At 41.8% G+C, this 14,975-nt stretch overlaps 1 protein-coding gene across 1 annotated transcript in view; it reads left to right on the forward strand.

Moving 5' to 3' along the window:
* pitpnab (phosphatidylinositol transfer protein, alpha b) overlaps nt 1-13,774 on the forward strand; it is a 35,849-nt gene extending 22,075 nt beyond the window's left edge. The window contains exons 3-11 of the mRNA XM_080748835.1: nt 1,395-1,540; nt 3,333-3,424; nt 4,608-4,615; nt 6,216-6,290; nt 6,885-6,968; nt 7,516-7,593; nt 10,326-10,436; nt 12,476-12,598; nt 13,694-13,774. Of these exons, the coding sequence (XP_080604961.1) occupies nt 1,395-1,540; nt 3,333-3,424; nt 4,608-4,615; nt 6,216-6,290; nt 6,885-6,968; nt 7,516-7,593; nt 10,326-10,436; nt 12,476-12,598; nt 13,694-13,741 (765 nt within the window). The 3' untranslated portion in view covers nt 13,742-13,774. The remainder of the gene's footprint in view (nt 1-1,394; nt 1,541-3,332; nt 3,425-4,607; nt 4,616-6,215; nt 6,291-6,884; nt 6,969-7,515; nt 7,594-10,325; nt 10,437-12,475; nt 12,599-13,693) is intronic.
* The last annotated feature ends 1,201 nt before the right edge of the window (nt 13,775-14,975 follow it).

A 14,975-nucleotide genomic window follows, 5' to 3' on the forward strand; every position in this document is an offset into this window, starting at 1 on the left:
CCAAAAACAGATTGAACACAAAAAATAACTCAGGATTGTGTTGATCGTGTCCCAAACAACAATAAAATAAGATCGGGTTGTCCCAGAGGTGAAGTGGCCCTTTAATGATGTCACTGATCACATGACCCTGCAATCAATCCTCCAGTTCTAGGCAACACAGAAGGGGGAGACTTTTTTCTTATTTCCACACAACAACTCTAAGGTATATTAATGACATAGTTCAAAGTTGAACATGAGTGGTATTCCCCTTTAAGTCCATGTATTCAGTCCACTGTAATGTATGGTGTCTTCAGTCCACTGAATACTGTCTTCAGTCCATAGTATACAGGGTCTTCTGTTCTATCTATCATGTCTAAATGAAGGAAAGCAAAGTATAAACAGAAGTCATAACTGCATAGATTGCATCAAACAAACAAACAAACAGACACACGTTTAGGTCTGTCACGATTATCATGACGATGAATTAATTGTGTTTTTGTTGTTGACAATTACATTTCTGTTTGGCTTGTAGTCTTTGAAGTTGCACATGGAAGATATAACCTAAATATACATGCAATATAAGAAATGACTGACATATTTAACAACTTTATACTAAAAAAAAACTAAAGTACATTGATAGTGTAAATAGCCGATCTACATGCGACGCGTTGAGAGCTTGTAGATCTGCTATTTCCACTATTTTTGAAAATGTTTGATTTTTTTTAAATGATTATGACAATTATGACAAAATAATTGCAATTATGTCAAGTAATTGCGATTGGACGATTATGTCATAATTGTGACAGGCCTACACACATTCTTACAGTGTGTCTCCAGTTCCCTGTCATATTTGAACCTCTTGCACTGTCCAGGGTTCCCACGGTCATGAAATTTCTGGAAATATTTTGAAATTAGAAAAATATTTTTCCAGTACTGGAAAAGTTTTGGAATCGATCAATGGTCCTGGAAGGTCCTGGAAAAAATATCTATGCATTGTCTTTGGTTATTGATTTTGTTAATATCAAATATATAGAGGCAGAAATTGTGAAAATAGCAGATCTACATGCTCACAACGCCTTGCAACGTGAGGCGTTGTGAGCATGTAGATCGGCTATTTTCACAATAGAACCGTGTTATACAAAATTCCTCAACTTAGTGCTCGTCAGGGTGCCGGGGTCCCCAGTTAAAATATGATTATTTCTGAGGTCACGGCCTGAAAAGGTTGAGAACCACTGGCATACACTACCTGTCTTTAGGCATTGCGTATAGGAGTAAGCGACTTGTTATTGAGCGGAATTATTGTTATAATATAGTCTTGGAAATTGGGTTAAATATTCTGGAAAAGTTTTGGAAATTCATTGGTAAAAATGTGTGGGAACCCTGACTGTCGGTTCCTCCTCTCTGACTCTCTGCAGTACCAGGTCGGCCAGTTGTACTCTGTGGCCGAGGCCAGCAAGAACGAGACGGGAGGAGGAGAAGGAGTGGAGGTGCTGAAGAATGAGCCCTACGAGAAGGACGGGGAGAAGGGACAGTACACACACAAAATCTACCATCTGCAGAGGTACAGTACGCACGCAGTCAAATCCTCAGTGATAATCCTAAGTGTGAAAAATGGATATGCGTGAAATATGCTTTCACATTTATGCAATTACTCATGAATAATAAAATAGACTAAGTAGTAATAGTACTAAATATAGAAGCCAGCTCGCATGCAATGAATCCCCATTCTGGATTCATGATTACTTCTGCCAGGAAATCATGTTTGTGTTGTGCGCGCGCGTGTGTGTGAGCGTGCGTGTTTGTGTGTGTGTGCGTGTGAGAAAGATTTATTTAGGCCTGTAATTGATAGTTCTGACTGTTCTTTTATGACAATAGCCGGAAAATATAAATCCCTCCGGATATCCTGACCGACCCAAAGCAATTAATTATCACTGCAAATCAGACACATTTCAAATCCTCTGCTCCGCAAGTGTGCTCTCTCTCTCTCTCTCCCTCCCTCTCTCACACATCACAGATGCTTTCAAACGAGTTGCCGATACACAAGAAATATGGAGAGTTTGGCACATATGAATAGTCAAAGGCACCAAGTTGGCAAATAAAAGACAATGCACACATTTGAAGATGAAACATCTGCCAACGGAGATGGCTAAAGACACTTCTGCTGTCCTGTCCATTACTAGCGTCACTTTGAAGTCCCGTTGCTTGCAGGTGAAACCATGGCATTCATCACAAAGATGGATACATGTACATGGGATACATGGACGTCCGACGGGCTCTATTATGATCCAGGTCTTACGCCTTATGCCTTAACTTCTTTGCCTTTTTTTACTATATATACATGTTTTTTTAAATATTTCAAATAGCTGATCTGCAAGCTCGCAACGTGCAGATGTAGATCAGCATTTGAAGTATTTAAAAATGTTTTTCAAAATAGTAAAAAAAAGGCAAAGAAGTTAAGGCATAAGACCTGGATCATAATAGAGTGGTCTCATCCCGTTAAACGTTACCACTGATGATGACTAACGAGGAGACTGGACAAGATCAACTCAAAAGCTTAATTAACTTTCCTTAAGCTGTCTCTAACCACAGACGCATGGACAGCACCCACACTGAATAGCTTATTACAGTATGACATAACCTGTGAGTAGCCTATAGTACTGTATATACAGTCAGCTGAGCTGATTGATCCCAGGCTAATCTTGCATACCACTAACCGATCAGGGTCACAGTTATTGTGTATGCTGACAGCCTACACAAGGACCTAAATTATCAAATATATTTCAAATTGTTCAACAACAACAACAACAACAACAATCTAATTAAAAATATATATATATATTGCCAGTGCAATCATCCCTCCAGGCTATGGGATAAGCATCCCTCTACCAACTAGCTAATATTACAATTCCCTCCGTCTGCTAGGATGTAGCAGGACTAGCCTGTTGACGACTAGATATTGAATTTGGCCGGTGCAAACTGACTCTCCTGGGGGAGATTTTTGTTGTATTGAACTTTAGTTTTACAATAGTTTTATAATGCCTAAAATGTTTTGAAATATAGTTATTAGCATTGTATTAAGTAGGACTCGTAGTTGTATTTGTAATAGCTCTGTGTGTGTAGTATTGTAGTAGTAGTAGTAGTAGTACTGTAGTAGTAGTAGTGGTGGTGGTATAGTATTAACACTAGTAGTAATAGTTGTAGTAGTATTAGTGGATGCTTGCCTGATAAATTAACTTCATTCAGTAGCAAAATAGTGGAGCAGCTTAAGTCTTAACACGTGGATAGGAGCATTCAACATGATTAAAGATTTAAGGAGATAACTCCTCGTCCATGTCTCTGTGTGTCTCCTGCAGTAAAGTGCCATCGTTTGTTAGAATGCTGGCCCCATCCTCAGCTCTCAACATCCATGAAAAGGCCTGGAATGCCTACCCATATTGTCGCACAGGTAACTTCAGCTTTCTGTCTCTCTTTCTCACACACACGCATGCATTCCCAAACACACACACGCACGCCCACACACACACACACGCACGCACGCATGCACGCACGTCGCACGCACACACAGTAAACATGCAATATTGCAGTATTCACCAGCTCAGTGGCATTAGTTGGAGTGTCCGCCCTGAGACTGGGAGGTCGGGTTTGAACCCCGGTCGGGTCATACCAAATGGGACCCAGTTCCTCCCTGCTTGGCACTCAGCATCAAGGGTTGGATTGGGGTAAGTCCCTGCAACATACTAGTGTCATGTCCAGGGGGTGTACTTCAAGCTGCCTCACGCTACAGAACCAGGCCCTTTTTGCCTCATGGCTCGGCAAAGCTTACTTATTGCAGTATTTAATTTATTTATTATTATTATATGCAACCATGAGTCTTTGCTGCCAAACCCTGACACTTAAGATACAGAACTTAGGTATTTATTTTAATAAAATATGTGTACTGTACCTCTGACCCAAATTATTTAGAGGTCGCACATTCTGCCTCTCTTATTCCTGGTGTGATCTCTCTCTCTCTCTCTCTCTCTCTCTCTCTCTCTCTGTCTTTTTCTCTCTATCTCTCTCTTTTCTTTCTCTCTCGCTCTCATTGTATATCGTCTCTTCTCTCTCTCTCTCTCTCTCTCTCTCTCTCTCTCTCTCTCTCTCTCTCTCTCAAACACCTTGAAGGAATGATTGAATAATTTATTGTATGTCCAGAGTTACTGGAGGCTTACAGGCCAGCACTGACAACCCCCCTCCCCCACACCCACCCCACGCTCAAAGACACACACAAACACACACACACACACACACACACACACACACACACACACACACACACACACACACACACACACACACACACACGCAAATGCTCATGCACACACACCGCACAACACATGCATGTACACTGTAACACCTTTGCACACGCACACAAACACACACACACGCGCGCGCCATATGGTATATGGCATGATACTCTACATTGTTTCCCGTGTTGATTCAACCACCTGTAGCTCCAAGAGCGTCACATGCACTCTCAGAGATAAATGAACACTGTGTTTGTGTTAGCAAGCTGCTGAGGTGCTTTAAATGTGTCATAATCTCAAATGTTATCTTTTTGTCTCTCTCTCTCCCTGCGGCGGGTTGTGCAGTTATCACTGTAAGTATCATTCAAGTTCTTGGACCTACTGTACGTAAAATGTCAGGTATGCACACGCACCGACTGTAGAACACTGAAGTCCATGGGCGGCTTGTTCTTGACTCCAGCCGAAAGCTGAGAAAGAAATTCTATCTGTTATAATGAAACCGGAGAGGCAGTCAGACAGACGCAACTGCTCTGTGTGCCTGTGTGCGTGTGCCTGTTTATGTGTGCGTGTGTGTGTTTGTGTGTGTGTGTGTGTGTGCGCCTGGCAGGGGCGTCACACCTGGGTACAAGGATTCACTGCGGGCCACCCATGAATGTTAACTATTGAAAAATAGCAGATATACAAGCTCACAGCGCGGCACCGAGTGCCGCGCTGCGAGCTTGTAGATCTGCTATTTTTGAAAAATCGTGAAAATGTGTGCCAAGAAACCTATGTTTCCATGTCAGTGATGCTCAAACTTTTTCATGTGAAGGACCCCCCATCTCAAAATATTTAGTTCCAGGGACCCCCCAGAAGCAAAATTTGAGTTACAAATGTTCACTTAAAAAATACATATATTCAAAGATTTGCGCACATTTTCACGACTTTTCAAAAATAGCAGATATACAAGCTCACAGCGCGGCACAGCTAAAGTTACTAGGGCCCCTTCACCTTGGGCCCTGGTAACTCAGTCCCACTTTCCTACCCCTTGTGACGCCCCTGGCACCTGATGCACACATACACATGTATGTGCTTGCTTGTACACATGCATGTGTGTCTGCATGGTTGGGTGCTTGCATGCATGTACAGTGTGTATTGTATGTATGTGCGCTTGTGTGCACGCACGCGAGTGTGTACATAGCGTGTAGGTGTGTGATTTTGTACATGTGCATGTCTGGGTGTAAATTTGAGTTTTCACTAACATATGTGGCTGCATTAATTGCTGCCTTATATTGGGCCAGAGAGACTGAGGGCCAGATGTACCTACATGAAAGCAGCAGCGCAGTTCATGATGATGTCACTTTAGAATACAAGATATTTTCACCTTTATCAGAGTGAGGCGTTGTGTGCTTGTAGATCTGCTATTTTTGGCTAATGATCCCCTCAGAATACGGATTCTAGGGTTCAAGTGGTTCATGTAAAATAATTATCTTATCGCACAAAGATTTGGTGGACCACCTGTTGTAACTCTGAGGACCCAATAGGGGTCCCGGACCCCCTGTTATAGACCCCTGCTTTATTGCATCTGCATAGAGGAGAGAGGTGCACTTTGCAATAACACACTTAAAATATGTGCTTAAAATGACTGTTGACTGTTTTTAGGCCTGTGCGCTTGTTTGATGAAAAGCAGTGCAGTCTCTAGGCACAGTGACAGTGTGTGTCTGAAACAATGTGCAAAACTGGCCCTGCGAGACCTATCAAAGCACGCTTTGTTGTGCGCATAATTTCGTATTATATCTACTATTCAGAATTTGACTCTGGGTTGCTTGCATTGTTCACATTTAATTAACATTATAAAACTGTAAAAGTTTGAATAAACAGTTTGTTAAAGTGACAAGTAGACAAATAGCACAGTCTTTTCTCCACAGCATGCACATGAATCCTATTGCATTCATTCACCTCTTTGCTTGGCAGAATGAATATATGAAAGACAACTTCCTCATTAAGATTGAGACGTGGCACAAACCAGATATGGGACAACTTGAAAATGTGAGTAGTATCAGTGATACAGTAGTTACAATGGGGATGTGTGTGTGTGTGTGTGTGTGTGTGTGTGTGTGTGTGTGTGTGTGTGTGTGTGTGTGTGTGTGTGTGTGTGTGTGTGTGTGTGTGTGTGTGTGTGTGTGTGTGTGTGTGTGTGTGTGTGTGTGTGTGTGTGTGTGTGCGTGCGTGCGTGCGTGCGTGCGTGCGTGCGTGCGTGCGTGCGTGCGTGCGTGCGTGCGTGCGTGCGTGCGTGCGTGCGTGCGTGCGTGCGTGCGTGCGTGCGTGCGTGCGTGCGTGCGTGCGTGCGTGCGTGCGTGCGTGCGTGCGTGCGTGCGTGCGTGCGTAAATTCATACACCTTTACTTGTATGTATTTATTTTGTATCGTTTTGGGACTAGTGAGGGGCGAAAATCCTTCAGATCTTATATTATTGTTCTGTCGGCATGTTTTTCTAGGCGAAAATATAAAAAGCAAGTACATAAAATGAATTATTAAATAGCCAGGGCTTACCTGGTTAATGCTCTGACTGTGTGTGCGTGCGTGCGTGCGTGCGTGCGTGCGTGCGCGTCTGTGCGTCTGTGTGCATATGATACCCTTATAGGTGCATGGTCTTGATGCAGACACTTGGAAAAAGGTGGATATAGTCTGGATTGACATTGGAGACAGGACCCAAGTGGATGCTAAGGTGAATATCTTTTCACCTTTCAACTAAATTCACATGTCTTTTCGCCACAAACAAAGTTGTTGTCTTGACCAGGGACGTGCAGAGAATGTTAGAGAGGCAGGGTCTGAAATTTCTAAAAGGGCCTTTTGGTGAAAATATCGAAAATAGCAGACCTCCGAGCTTGGAGGTCGGCTATTTTCGGTGCTTGATACCAGAGTCACACTGAACTAAGCATAATCAAGTGAAGACTAGAGATGTGGCGTGTCCTGGATCTACACAGAAAAGGCAATTGATTCAACATAAGATGCTGCATTCAAGTTCAGGAGAGTTTGGACAAGGCAATTCTCTTGAATGCTGCCTTCAGGTATGGCATGGAAAAAGGGCACTTGCATTTCTTTCACCATAGGAAAAACTGCATTCATGGTCTGGAGAGGGCACTTTTTACAGACAGATAAAAGGGCAGGGGCTCAAGCCCCCTTTGATGTCTATGTGTGCATGTGCCTGGTCTTGACTCATCATTGTTGCCTTTGTCACCCTATTTTTGTATGTCCTCTCCCTCTCTGTCCAGGACTACAAACCAGAGGAGGATCCCTCCAAGTTCAAGTCAGCGAAAACGGGCCGGGGACCTCTAGGACCAGACTGGAGGGTAAAGCCAAAATTATACACCCTTGTGCAATGCAGTATAGATGGATGGGTTTATGAGTGTACGCCAGGGGTCTTCAACAAGGGGTCCGGGACCCTAGGGGGTCCTCAGAGTTACTTCAGGGGGTCTGCCAAATCTTTGTGTGATGGGGAACATTAGACGAAAATAGACGATCCACAAGCTCATAATTACGTCCAGGAACGTGATAGGAATTACCGCAGAGCTACGCCACGGCCCCCGTTATCACATCCAGGGACGTGTTAGCTGGTTACCATGGTAAACAGGTAAACAGGCACCCTGGCCACAATATGACTTCCACTTGGTTCCAAGATTTCTAGTGGAAGTGCTGCGTTTATCGGAAGTTACGTCATGCTGTTACATTCTCCAGCGAAAAAACTAAAATATATTGTAGCTCTCAACTCGCTCTTAATAGGTATAACATCGCCTGAATCCATGTTTTTGTTTGTATATTGTTTACTAGTCCTTACCCGTTCAAAGATATGAGCTCCGAAATGATGTGCAGTGTGTGGGTTATGGGATGTGCACTGTGCACACGGTATATGAGGGATGGAAAGTAACTTTAACTGGTACTTGCATGATAATATGTAGGAGCATCAATGTAAGAAATACCCGTTTCGTTTAATGGCTATGTGTGTGTGTGTGTGTGTGTGTGTGTGTGTGTGTGTGTGTGTGTGTGTGTGTGTGTGTGCAGCGGTTTGGACCGTGAGACCATCCGCAGAGTAGTCTGTGTTTCTTTTTGAGAGGGTCGGTCCGCCTGAAAAACGCGTTTTGGAACGAAACGGTTACGTTTTGCGCGTTTGTGACGCCCTCTACGGGTGGAATTGGTAGTCCATACCGTTACGAACGAACGGTATGGACTATCAAAATATCCCTTGACTATGTTCATTGCATGGGTTCAGAGATCATGTGTACCCATTTTCGTGACATTTGAAGAAAATATGTAGGAAAAGGAGCAAAAAGTGTGTTTTGGAGAAAATTCAAAATGGCGGAAAATTTTAATTTTTCGACCTACGGTTCAAGAGTTACAAGGCAAGTAGGCCGTTATAGCGCCACCATGAGGCAGAGTGGAAATGCTTTTGGGGATTCGTTGAGTATGCCACCCGCGACCCTTGGTTAAAATTCAGTGTTGACTCGACAATTTGTTTGTGCTTTACGGCTATTGTTTGCGGTCCCATCCTGCTAATAACTTTGGAAGCCCGTTACGAACGAACGGTACAGACTATCGACATATCCCTTGAGTATATTCATTGCATGGGTTCATAGATCATGTATACCGCTTTTTGCGACATTTGAAGAAAATATGTAGGAAAAGGAGCAAAAAGTGTGTTTTGGAGAAAATTCAAGATGGTGGAAAATCTAGCCTGGCGCAAATGGGCGTGGTCTATATCGGGAGATGCGTCTCGACCCACGGAATCCAGGGAAAAAATAATTTTAATTTTCCGACCTACGGTTCAAGAGTTACAGGCCAAAACGTAAAGTGGACTGTTATAGCGCCACCATGAGGCCAACTGACAAAGTTATTTTTTATTTAATCCTTGATATCATTATAAATCTCCTCTCAGAGTTTTGTAACTGTAGCCCCTATGGTTTGCGAGAAAAAAAATATTGAATGTGAGTTTTTGCGATTCCCATTATAAGTCAATGGGAAAAATTAATTCACTAATAAATTAATATCAATTAAACGATTTGTGAAAGTGAAAAAAGGGCTTCACAGTTGTGTCAGGTGTGTTCATATGCTAATGGTGATGCGATTTCAGAACAATTGCTCCAGCCACTGAGGAGAAACGCTGTGACAGACAGACAGACAGACACTCAGACACTCAGACACTCAGACAGACATTCGCTAAATTATATGTTAGATTGCGAGCGCAACCGACGGAGCAGGAGACGTAGACCAGATTTTTTCCAGCGGGGAATACGTTTGCAGGGACAACGCACTGTAGAAAAAAATACAACTTCCGGGAAAATTCTGCCCCACCTCCTAGACCCGTCTCTGCCTCATATTGTCACCAGGCTTTTCTCTTCGCAGAGGAGTAAGCGGCCTGGCTACGCGAGGCTAGTAAACAAGTGCGTTGGCTGGTGAGAAAAATAACTTCATATCCCATGAAGCAACTCGGCCGCCATCATCAGGAAGCGTGTAATCTCCATAGTCTCCTATTCATTGCTGCTGCAAAGAAACAGCTTTATCTCGGAATCTACTTACAAAAAAACGCTTCGATTGCCGAGAAACGCACAGCGACACTGGGCTGTGACGGTGGGCCGTTGTTGGCATTTTTCATTTCCGTGTGAAAATAAACACCCTGGTCTACATCCGGATTTAGTGAATTTCCACAACATGGACATGATCGTGGCTTCCGGGGCCCTTCAAAATAAAGCGCATTGAATGGCGGCACTCTGTATCCATATAATTACAAGAATAATGGCAACCCAAATGTTAATAGAAAAGACAATGTATGTCAAACAAGTCCATGAAGCTATCTATGAAATCTATGAAAATATGCAATCTGCAACACAGTTGTATTCAATATTTAGGGGGTTCCCTGCTTCATCTCTCTCAGCTAGGGGGTCCGTAGCCTGAAGACCTTTTGTTTACACAGTCAATAGACAGACAGACAGACAGACAGGGTATTTACTGTATATACATATATGTAAACCATATTCTTTAACATCCATGCGCTTGCGTTGACATTATGATGTCATACTTGCCCCTGCAGAAGGAGCTTCCCAAGAAGACGGAATGCCCACACATGTGTGCCTACAAACTAGTCACCGTTAAATTCAAATGGTGGGGCCTGCAAAACAAAGTGGAGAACTTCATTCAAAAGGTTTGTCTACAGTTTGGAAACCCATGCATTTCTGCTAGGGTCGGTCGGGTCCAGCTTTGTGTGTGCAGTACATTACACTACGCACTAGGGTTGGGATCCGGAACCAAAGGAATTGGAGGTACCAGATCCAACATTGAGGAACCGGAATTGGTTCCATCACATTTGGAACTGCTTCTGGAACCGTTTTTTTATGACACTGTCAGAGCTGGTATAAGGACTTCACGTCTAAAGGATCCCAATCCTATTACACACGTTACAAATGGTAGAATTGCACACATTACAGGGTAATGATCCCATTTGGGAGTGTTTAGTGTAACTTAAATATAGACGCTGTCGTGGAGGAACCTTTGTAGACAACAGTATGTCCAACATTGTTACTTTTCATTCTCCAGGATCCTGGATGGCTTGATTCTAGGATTAAAATAATTGATATAAATATTTTTGTAAAGGTCTATGGGAAAAATGAATGGCTGAAGTTTTAGTGGCACCAGTAAACCACACCCACTGCTATGCCCTATACAGAACATTTTAAACAAATCTTAAGGAGTTCAAGTTCAGAAACTTAGCCCTGACTTCCAGTGATATTAGAAGATCAGATAAAAGGCTAAAGAGACAGTGAGATAACAGAGACAACTTCAATTTGATATTCTACCCCTCATTGATATTCTACCCCTCATCGTGTTGGACAGCATATTAATAGTCAAGATATCACTAGCAGTTGCGCCTCGGTGTCTCAGTTGGTTTTCTCACCAGGACTTATTGAGCATCAGGTTTATGACCCATATCAACTACAGTAATACAGTGTCTTAGTGTGTCCTGTACCTGTGGTGCTGTCAGTTCAGGGTGTCAACTGCAAGTGGAAAAGTACTGCTCTCTGCACGATGCTGCACATTGGCATGCGGTGGCCTCTAGCGGTCCAACTATGGTATTGCATGGTGGAATTATTCCCTGATGCCCTTTTTCAGTGTCTCTCGTGTCTAGTCCTGGGTTCTGGTCATATAATCACAGTCTAATATAGACCTGATGGGACAGTCTGTGACTGCAACGCCACCAGTAATAACTAAGTACATTTACTTGTACTGTACTTAGCTTCCGCCGTGGCCTGAAGACTCACCTCTTCAGACTCCACCTAAGCCCTTACTATAGCACCTGCCTACCCTCAGTGACCATACATGAAAGCTAGATAGCATTCTTAGGTTTTTTATAACGTTTTTTAATGATTAGGTGCTTGGTCTGCCTACGTTATCTTTTCTAGATTGATATTTCTATGCAATTGATGTTGATGTATTGATGTATTACCTTGCTTATTGTATTGATGTACTTATTACCTTGCTTATTGTAAATCACTCTGGATTAAGAGCGTCTGCTAAATGCCTAAACTGTAAACTGTAAACTTTAAGTACAATGTTGAGATATTTCTGAGCAGTGCTCAAAAATGTAAGGAGCCAACCGCTCCTACATCTGGCTTTGTCCGTTTGTCCCGAGAAAAGGGTATATTATGAGCAGTACAAAAAGTACACATCCAAATTCTTGCACACAGGTGTAGAATAGCCTATGGTGTAGAAAAAGAAAGTTGAAGTTTGAACAAAATGTGTAGCTCATAGAATGTGGACTATTTTATTTGCCAACATGTGTATGGCAGTAATATAAATGGTAAGACAAAATTAATTTCCCATAGAAATTAACTGGGAAACTGCTTTTTCCAAAGTCTCAAAAAGTATATCAATTAATAACGAGAGAATATAGCAGAGATAACTGTATAGAGCTGAACAAGTTGCAGTTTGAACGAAATGTGTAGCTCAAAAGATGTGGACTAGTTTTAAGTGCCAAATAATGTGTGGTTGGCAGTAATAATTAGACAAAGTGTGGCTAGTTTTAAGAGCCAAAAAATGGGGGTGGTAATAATATAAATAGTAAGACAAAATTCATTTCCCATATGAATTCACTGGGAAACAGTTCTTGTATTTTATTTTACAGTAGTGTTGACTCACTGGGGTCAGTCCGAGCTCATTTGGTTTCTCTTATTTGTTTTCTTTCAGCAAGAGAAGCGCTTGTTCACCAACTTCCACCGTCAGCTCTTCTGTTGGATCGACAGATGGATCGAACTGAACATGGAGGATATCCGTCGCATGGAGGAGGAGACGCGCAGGGAGCTAGATGAGGTGAGCAACGGAACAACGACACAGTGAGAGGAAATCTGCTTTCATTCAATCCTCCTGGCACATACTCAGTGTGTCATCTTACAATGAAAGCGGGAGGAACAAAGCAAAGTAAAGACAGACTTATTTAGGCCTAGAATTATTGAATGCTTTAACCAGGTGCCGCGCTGCGAGCTTGTAGATCTGCTATTTTTGAAAAAGTTGTGAAAATGTGTGCAAATCTTTGAATATATTTATTTTCAAAGCGAATGTTTGTAACTCGAATTTTGCTTCTGGGTGGTCCCTGGAACTAGATATTTTGAAATGGGTTAGGGTTAGGGTTAAGGCCAAATAAATATCATTTTGGGGGTCCTTCACATGAAAAGGTTTGAGAACCACTGACATAGTAGTCTCTCAAGAACAGACTAACTGAGCTCCAGTTAAGTGAAAAGGACCTTTTCTTTGACGATGGCTGGCCAGATTGCTGACATAGAAACATAGGTTTTTTCCAAAAATCTTAGAAGGATTCAAAAGACACTTATAGAATCGGGTCAAAATTCAAATTTTCACGATTTAAAAAAAATAGCAGATCTACAAGCTCGCAGCGCGGCACTCGGTGCCGCGCTGTGAGCTTGTATATCTGCTATTTTTTTATATTTAAAGCATAAAATATTGCGTCATAATGTGTTCAGGCCTAAATGGGTTAAAATATATGTGTCAGTAACCCTGACCCTAGTCACGATTATGACATTTTACATGACGATTCATTGTTACGCAAATAATTGCATAATTGAAGTTGCACAGGGCAGCTATGACCAATTTAAATATACAAAGAAATTACTTATTTGATTATGTCATAACTTTATACTTTCAAATGTTAATAGTGGAAATAGCTGATCTACAAGCTCACAACGTGTCACATGGCGGTGTGTTGTGAGCTGGTAGATCTGATATTTCGACTATTTTAGAAAATGTTTGATCATGCGTATGAACATTTCTGAACATGGAAATGATTATGACGATTATGCAACATAATTGTGATTATCTCAAATAATTGTGATGTATTATGTGACGGGCTAATTGTGACACATCATTTCTTTGTGTAAATGTGTGTGTCAGATGAGAGTGAAGGACCCAGTGAAAGGGATGGTGGCTCTAGAAGACTGAGTGTGTTGGACGATGAACGCTGCAGCCCATCAGGTAGGAGAAATAATGATGACAAGTATGGCATAATAAACTATAAAATAGTGCAATTACACCTCCATTTTGTGTTAGAGGTTTGCCTAAAGCAGGGGTCTTCAACATTTTCAGGCCAAGGACCCCTTAGTTGAGAGAGAGATGAAGCAGGGACCCCCACAACCTTTCCAGAGATTCCATAGTTTCATTGTTTGACAGCACAATCATCAGTGTATTTTGGATTCATGTCAATTTGTGTTTTCAGATATTTAACCACTTGAACCGTCAATACGTAATAAAATTGTCATTTCACTCTGTACTTAGTCTGCTCTTTTTACCCTCTACACCAAACCTCTTTGCCCGAAAATAGCAGATCTACAAGCTCACATCGCCCCGCAGCACGAGCTTGTAGATCTGCTATTTTTGGCTAAAGTTCTCCGAATATGGACGCTAGGGTTCAAATCGTTAATATAAAAAAGGAGAAAAAAGGTTTCTATCAAACAAAGATTTGGAGGACCCCCTGTAGTAACTCTGAGGACCCCCGGACTCCCTGTTGAAGACCCCTAAACTATAAAATAGTTTTTTTTGTTTGAGAGGTTTGCCTAAAGTGCATTATTTTGCAGAATTGATAATTCAGATAGATTTTATTTTATTGCCGAATCACAACAAGTTGTCTCAAGAAAGACACATTGCCATCCCCACAATGAGCAAGCATTGTTGCAATGGTGGCAAGGAAAAACGTAACTGGAAGAAACACCAGGAAGAACCAGGCTCTATGTCATCTGCTTTGACCGTGTGTGGGGGAAAATTGTTGCCCAAAATAGGGATGGGATTTGGTTTAAATTAGAGATAGTGTTTATTCATATCTTTGGACGATGTTCTAGATACGGCAGTATCTTGATCAACCTTGGAATAAAAGTTAGCCTATCTTCCTACTCAGTGTTGTAAAGTAACTAAGTACATTTACTCAAGTACTGTACAGCTTTGAGGTATTTTTACTTCACTGGAGTAATTCACATTCCCATACTTCTACTCCACTACATCTCGGAAAATATTATATCTTTAACAGTTATTTAAAAACTACAGTTACTAGTTACTTTGCAGATATTGATTACAACACATACAGTAAACAATTCAGACCTATATATACATTTTGGCCATTTGATATACATTTTGGTCGTATCGCAGACACATTGTGAGCTTGTAGATCGTCTATTTTCATAAA

The sequence above is a fragment of the Nannobrachium achirus genome (assembly GCF_963921795.1).
Source record: "Nannobrachium achirus genome assembly, chromosome: 19".
Classification (NCBI taxonomy): Eukaryota; Metazoa; Chordata; class Actinopteri; order Myctophiformes; family Myctophidae; genus Nannobrachium; species Nannobrachium achirus.